Source organism: Embiotoca jacksoni, unplaced genomic scaffold, assembly GCF_022577435.1.
Source record: "Embiotoca jacksoni isolate LCO1_2020_lvr unplaced genomic scaffold, fEmbJac1.0.p SCAF_19, whole genome shotgun sequence".
NCBI lineage: Eukaryota > Metazoa > Chordata > Actinopteri > Embiotocidae > Embiotoca > Embiotoca jacksoni.
This window is the reverse complement of record NW_027185329.1, coordinates 1099126-1106406: the sequence shown is the minus strand read 5'-3', so window position 1 is coordinate 1106406 and position 7281 is coordinate 1099126. Positions and strand designations below refer to the sequence as shown.

Genomic DNA, 7281 nt, shown 5'->3' with positions numbered 1-7281 from the left:
TAATCGAGTCACCTCGTAGAGGAATTCGTGACATAAATTAGCCATTTGTGGGAGCAGATCTGGTAATTATCACGGCGAACCTCGAGTAAACTCAGTAAAATCACAAAGACGAAGGGCACTCTCACCCCTGCAGTTTTTTTTTTTTTTTTTTTTTAATCTAAATCATGCCGCAGCGTCTCAAAAGGGCCAAATTATGAAGTCAGCTGGATAACCGAGTGAGAAACTATTTTTACATCAGAGGACTCCGAATCCAAACCTGATAATTTAGTAATCCTAAATTTAGTAATCCTAAATTTGTTGCACAAGTCCCAGTTTTACACACCAAGTCACGAGGACTGACGACTAAACCCACTTTGGACTTGGTACCAAACCTCGACTTGTCATTTTGGTACCAAAATGACCCGGTGGCCGTCAGTGGTATTGCACTTTACGGCATTTCATACAGTCTAACATTGTTCCCTGTCGTGATCTGCACCCGGTGGAAGTCTGGATCCTCCGTCTGCGCCGGAGGAGATGGGCACAGAGCATGGTGCTTTTGGGACGCCTTTGTTATCCACGGTTACCCCGGGCAACTCCTGGTTCATTTCGAGGTGGAGTGACAGCAAGGATGTGGGGCAGCGAGCGCGGACACTGGAGCCTCTCCAGACCCGGTGCCCATTGTGCAGCCATCCCGAACGACCCTGTTTCTATTTCTGTCCGCCCTTCTCATTCCAAACTCTCGCTCTCACCCTCTTTCCCTCTCTCCGCTCAGGATTGTTTGTTATTCCTTTTCTCCCAATTATTTCTTCTATTAATTAGTTCATTGATTTGGCCTCCTTTTTTTTTTTTTATGCAGTTCTTTTTTCTTTTTTTTTTCTTCCTGGAGAGACAGAAATCTGGGTCACAAATACAAAAACAAAACTCATGAGGTAGAAGTGCTGAGTGGGAATACTGATTGAGGGAAAAGACAAAAAAAAGGGGGAAAGGAGGAGGAAAAGATGGATGCAGGGAGCCAAACAGGACGGACAGCGGGTGTCACATGCACTCTCGACTTTGTTCCCACATTCTGTCAAAGTTTTTTTTTTTTTTTTATGTGTGCAGGAGAAACCAAATAAAAGACAGGAAATAAAAGAGAAAGGGAGAGAAAGAATGAGACTGAAACTGAAGATGGAAGAAAAAAAACAGTTGAAACGTGAACCAGAGGTTCTGTCGGGTCGAATGAAACACTGTGGAGAGAAGCAGGAAACGGCACAAAGAGACGCACACAAAACACACTGAAAAACCGAGGCGGCACGCCGACATGGAAATTGTGTCAGTTTGGAACAGCTGTCCGTAATAAAAAAAAAAAAAAGTTCTCCCAAAAGTAGTGTGACGAAGTAAGAAACACAACAGACGATCAGAAAAGTCGTAAACGAAGCAACAGTTCATCCAGATTATCTAAAGTGCACCTCAAATGCCAAATATGATCTCATTGCACCGGAAAACTGCGCAGGTCTAAGGCCAGATCAAAAACGTCCGAGTCTGTTCATATTGAGCAGGAGGGAAGCGATAACCTTCGTGAGTAATTATTCCAAGTTACGTCTCTCGATCAACATCAGCAGCTGAGTTCAACACGTTTTTTGCTACCAGTTGGTACGAGAACATTTGTGACTTCATCACGGAACCTGAAAATGAAGCAGAGAAACATCAAATTTTTGAGGAACAGAAAGTCTTCAACGCAGCCAAGTGTTCCTGAGCCCATGCAGTGATTTCCACAACAGAATCGGGGCTGGGTTTTTTTTTTTTTTTTAAAGCTTTGACGTTGCCGGGATTTGTGTCACCGTAGAATTCGTCCCCACAGGGTCAGACTGTCAACACCGAGTTCTACCGGGACCTGCTGAGTTGCCATGGCAACAAGGTTCTCAAATAGTTGTTTTTTGCAGCTCGGGTGGCGTAAAGCGGGTTTATTAGAGCTTTTATTTACTGAAAAACATCTGGCAGCTGCTGGAAACGCGAATGATGACGGAGGTGATACGAAACAAAACAAAAAAAGACTCCGTTTGAGGGCAAAAACAACGAGCTTAAAAATGGAAACTGCAGCAGGTTCATCGGGGTGTGGACATCTTTCACGTCACACGTAGCAATAATTTGATCCGTAGTTAATATAAAATGTTAATCGGAGCCGCTTCAGCGAGGCAGAATATATGTTAAGATATGCACCGGTGTGTGTGCTCGTCCCATTTTCACGCACACTGAATCAGCAAAAGTGAGTCATTGCATTTAATTAGTGATGCAATGGCATGAGAGCCAACACACACACACACACACACACACACACACATAATCCCTCCCTCATTAGGTGTATTGTGGGGATGCTGATGTAATGCAAGTTAATCTGTTGGCCTCTGGTTGGCTCGGTGGCCCAGCGGGAGCTCTTTGTGTGGGACATTACCCCGGCCCCGCCCCCTGGAGACAGGTTCATTAAGACTGACGCTGATACCCAAGTACCCAGACCTTTTGTGTGTGTGTGTATGTGTGTGAGTGTGCGTGAAACAGTGTGTTTCAGTCAGTAATACTAGAGACAATACAATGAGGAAGACGGCCATAAAGGCACTGTTTTCTCAGCATGTGTCAGAGCGCACGTAGGCCAGAAATCTTGATTGGCATGTGTGTGTGTGTGTGTGTGTGTGTGTGTGTGTGTGTGTGTGTGTGTGTGTGTGTCTGTGTCTGTGTCTGTGTGTGTGTGTGTCTCATAAGGCTCATATCTCTGGGCGATATCCTCGCGCCACACTCGCCAACGCTTGAGTTTTCTGTGCGTTGGAAGTCAAAGTCCCATGATGCGTTCATGGTTACGTTTTTAGCATGTAAATCCGAGCGAGTACACTTGTTAGGGGGGCTTTCGAGTACTTACGAAGTGCATTGGGAGTGTTCAGGAAAAAATACCAGTAACACCCAGTTACTGATAGATGATGCGAAACCGTTTGTCAATCAATTGACCTTTTTTGGGGGGCTAAATAAGTGACGAATCAGAGAAGTTCATTACACAGATGCAAAGAATCTTGTAAATTCAGTGGGGGATGGGATTTCCAAATATTCAAATTGTTCATTAAAATATAGAAAAATGTGCGACTATCGTTCTTCTTTTTCCCCTGTTTTTTTTTTTTTTTACCGACGCCTGGTTGTAATGCGTTACTCCCGTCAGAAGGTGGCGGTAATTCACCTAAAAGCTGTCCGCCATTAAACAACGTAAGAAGAAAAAACACGTTGCTCTCGGATTCGGTTTCACAAATTTTTATCCCACGCTGTTCAACATGTACAGTATTTCATTCAGTATCATTTTTATAGAGTTTATAGCGAATTTCTGTCTCAGAACGAGTTTTTTTTTAAATTTGCAGCAAATAAGTGTGAAGAAGAAAAAGGAAATGATGTAGTTGAGCACCTTTCAGTACAAATATTTGATCAGTATTAGCGACGCATTAACGTGTAAAACAGTATTTTCTATAAGAATGTAACATTTTATGACCTGATTATGTTTTATGCACAGTACTTGAATAAAACTCTCCACCTCTATATATATTTTCATATCACGACAACAAAGCATCAAAAGAAAATCCATAATTTTCCTCGGACCGCCCTGCAGGACCCTTCAGTGCACCAAACTTAAAAATAGGTTGGTTTTTTTTAGTGTGTGTGTGTGTGTGTGTGTGTCCCGGCCCTCCTTGCAGCCTGCAGCGCACTTAGCATGGGCTTTAAATAGCTAACTCAAATAAAGTGTGAGGAGGTCGGGGATCAGAGGCTAAGAGCGACTCTGTGAAGGAGGCATTCCCGAACGGAAGCCGGAGGCCTTTTGGATTTCAAAACACCATTCGGAGCGAGCAATGCCGGGAATGTGATGTCGTCCGGCGGCGGCGGCGGCGGCTGTGAAAACCACAGGGGCCACCGAGGTGTGCTGGTGGGTCGCCTGACAGGAAGTGCAACAGGAAGTGCGAGCAAAATGGCGGGCAGGTGACAGGAGAAAGCGGGTTGCTCCTGTGAGTCTCGTCAACCCGGAAAATCTGTGAATTGCTGAAAAGGGAAACACGACTCCCCCCCCCCCCCCCCCCCCCCCCCACCACCACCCTCGGCACTTTGCCTCCTTTTTTTTTTTTTTTTTTTTTTTTTTTTTATTGTTGTTTTTTTTACACACTGTGTTAAATTTCTATTCTTTCTTATCCTTTTTACCTTTTGACGGCCTTCTTTGTGTGCAGGCTGTGGGAAAGTTTCCCGTAATGGTGAGGTCATCCTCCACCACCAACAACCACCCCCGCTCACACACACACACACACACACACACACATACACACACCCTCGCTGCACCCCCCACTCTCCATGCCGTCCCTCCAGGCCAGGCAGGACTCTTCAATGTGTCCCCAACGTCTCTGTCCCACTTCCAGTTTCCTCAAGGCTCCCCACAGAGACCGGGAACCTGAATAGAGCCTCATTCAGAGCCCGTATCTGCCGATCCGGCCTCCGAAAAAGCAAGACAGGAGACAGACGGCCATCGGTCGATCTGTGAGCCACCTGGAGACCCGTTGGACGTTTTCAACCACCTTTTTTTTTTTATCTTCTTCTCTGTCATGCTCTTCGTCGTTCTCAAACACACACACACACACACACACACACACACACACACACACACACGCTCGGACACACTCTGACGCCACCAAGTTTATTCAGGAGGGCGGTTCTCCGAGCGTGTGTCGGACCTGCTCGGGTTCATCTGTGTGTCCAGAAGTGAGAAGAGGAACTGGGGAGGCTGGAAATCAAACGAGAAACTAATTATGACTCAAAATACTTCAAAAGTTTTGGATGGGGTGTGAAATGTGGTGGCTGATCGCTGCCATCTATTGGCCGGACTGTAAACTGCGCTGCAGAATTTTTTTTTTTTTTTTTTTTTTTTTTTTTTTTTTTTTTTTTTAAAGGATTGGTTCACCTGAAAATCATAAAACCAAGATATTTTCTCACCTTTTACTTCAGAAAGTAGAAAATTATTACCTGAAGTTGCAGCTAGAAGGAGGCTTTAATTTGTATTTTAGATTATTGTTTTGGTTATTTTTAGGACATTTTCAGCCCTCATTAGAAAGTGGAGCTCAAAAAAGGGTCACAAATCCAAATGAAAGTTAATGTAACTGTTTCTCTGTTTGCTAATAATTGATGACATAACCAAAACATTTATTAATGCACCTTTTAAAAAGCGTAACCTCAGTTTTTTGTTTCGGATAAATCACAAACCTCAATTTAAACGCTTATTTTTTTTAATCTCTTAAATATTATCTAGTAAAGAAATAATTACATTTTTTACAGCGTTGTGAGCGCCACAAACAAAATGCTGTTGATCTTTAATGCACTGGGACGGATATCTTTATACATAAAAAAAAATTGTTTTGTAATTTACCACTTCAGAGTTATTAATTTACAAAAAAAAAAAGACATGTAAAGAGCAAAGAGGCTAGAAAAAGGTGTTAAACTTTTTACATCTATCACAGTCCCTGTATTTAAGAGAAAGGGCCTCCATAACTGTACACCAGTAAAAGGAACATATTCACAACTATATTAGTAATAACACAGGTATATGTGGACCGATTATGTTGTAACTTCCTGTTATATAATATCCGACATATTTCTTCCACAATGTGACATAATTGCATAAAATTCTGAGGTACACATCGTTTAATCCTAATTTACAGTATGTGTTAATATACAAAAATATATGACACGTATATATATCTAGGAAACAGAAACACTTTTACACATCTGTAAAAAGGGATAAATATCTTTAAGCAATATATAAACACAACAAGAAAAAAATCCATCTGAAGTACAGGGTGACCACGTTATCGGCTTTGTCACGCGACACTATTGTTGGTTTTGCACCAAACTGATGCTGAAACCTGATTCACATCTTCATACAGATAAGAAAAGGTTTCAGAGTTATAAGTATTTAATTTTTTTTTTTTTAATGTTTATGTGCAGAATATGTGATATCCTCCAGGTTCGATTAGAAGTAAGTGTTGTTATATTCGACAGCCGGCAACAAGCGCGGTCGGTGTGACGAGGAAGATGTAGTTTCAAAATAAAAGTCCGATAAAGTTGACAAAAACAGATTTTCATTATAAATCCTTCTGTGGAAAAGTTGTTTCAGCTTCCTTAGTATTCTTGGCTCCCTCTGGTGGCGACATCCTGCAGTGCAAGTCAGTACAAGTTCATCCTGCTGGAGTGTCGACGGTTCAACCTTTTTTTTTGGGCTCCTGATATCTTTCAGATCAACGTTGAATGTCGCGGTCAGTTATTGATCCCTTGTCGAGGTCCTTTTTTTACGCTCGCCTCACTTTTTGTGCGACCCAATCATGACCTTCGAGACGAAGTTGACGATGGCGGTCGCCGGCTGCTCGGGGTCGTGCTCGGCAAACAGATGGCACATATTTTCGGTGTCGCTCTGAGATTTCCGGGCTACGAATCCAAAGACCCTGGAAGAAAGACACGGAGACATTTACACCAAGAGCAGGGAAACCTTCAAGCGATGCTTTCAGTATGGAGCGAACAGCAGTGTTGCTTCAACTGATACTTCCTCTGTGAGCTCGAAAACTATAAAAGCTTTGCAGGTTTCCTGTCAAGCACAATCATTTTTTTTTTACAGAAGAGAAAAATGAAAATAAACAAAAAAAATATGCAGCAGTTTCGGTAGCTGTTTATTTACATCAGCTAGGTGTACCACAGGGATCCATCACGGGTCCTCTTCTGTTTTACCTTTTATATTCATGACGATTGTCTCTGTCGAATTGTAAAATCTACTTTTATGCCGATGATGCTGTTTTCTATTGTCGGTTTGGTGCTGTTCACTTTGCGACCAACCTCCTTACAAATTAAAAATTTGTTTTTAACAAACTTTAAAAAAAAATCATGCTGTTTTCCAGATCCAAAAAGCGATCATATTCACCTTTGTATCTCCACTGTAACTGGTTTTATGATTAATATCTTGGCACGTGGCTTGATGAGAAATTTAAGGAAGTGGACTGTTAGAGCAGCTTCCTCTCATTCTTGGATGTCCTACATTAATATGTGGCAGCCGGAGGGAAACTTCCTTTTACTATTCAGTGACACCCGATGACCTCGATGGCGTCAGATCGCTAATTTATTGCATCAGACTTGTCACATTTTCGTACTTAATCCAATTTCAGTGTAATTATAATATGATTTCTGTGTGATATAATGACTCTACTTAATGCAGAAATTGATCCCGCAATATTTTTCTTGATTAATTAACCTTGAATAATTCACAACCAT

General features: G+C 42.2%; 1 protein-coding gene across 1 annotated transcript in view; it reads right to left on the bottom strand.

Moving 5' to 3' along the window:
- Positions 1-5234: 5234 nt before the first annotated feature.
- The window catches only part of LOC138200354 (tensin-3-like), a 39545-nt gene continuing 37498 nt past the window's right edge, over positions 5235-7281 (bottom strand). The window contains exon 27 of the mRNA XM_069152940.1: positions 5235-6464. Coding sequence (XP_069009041.1) covers positions 6323-6464 — 142 coding nt within the window. The 3' untranslated portion in view covers positions 5235-6322. The remainder of the gene's footprint in view (positions 6465-7281) is intronic.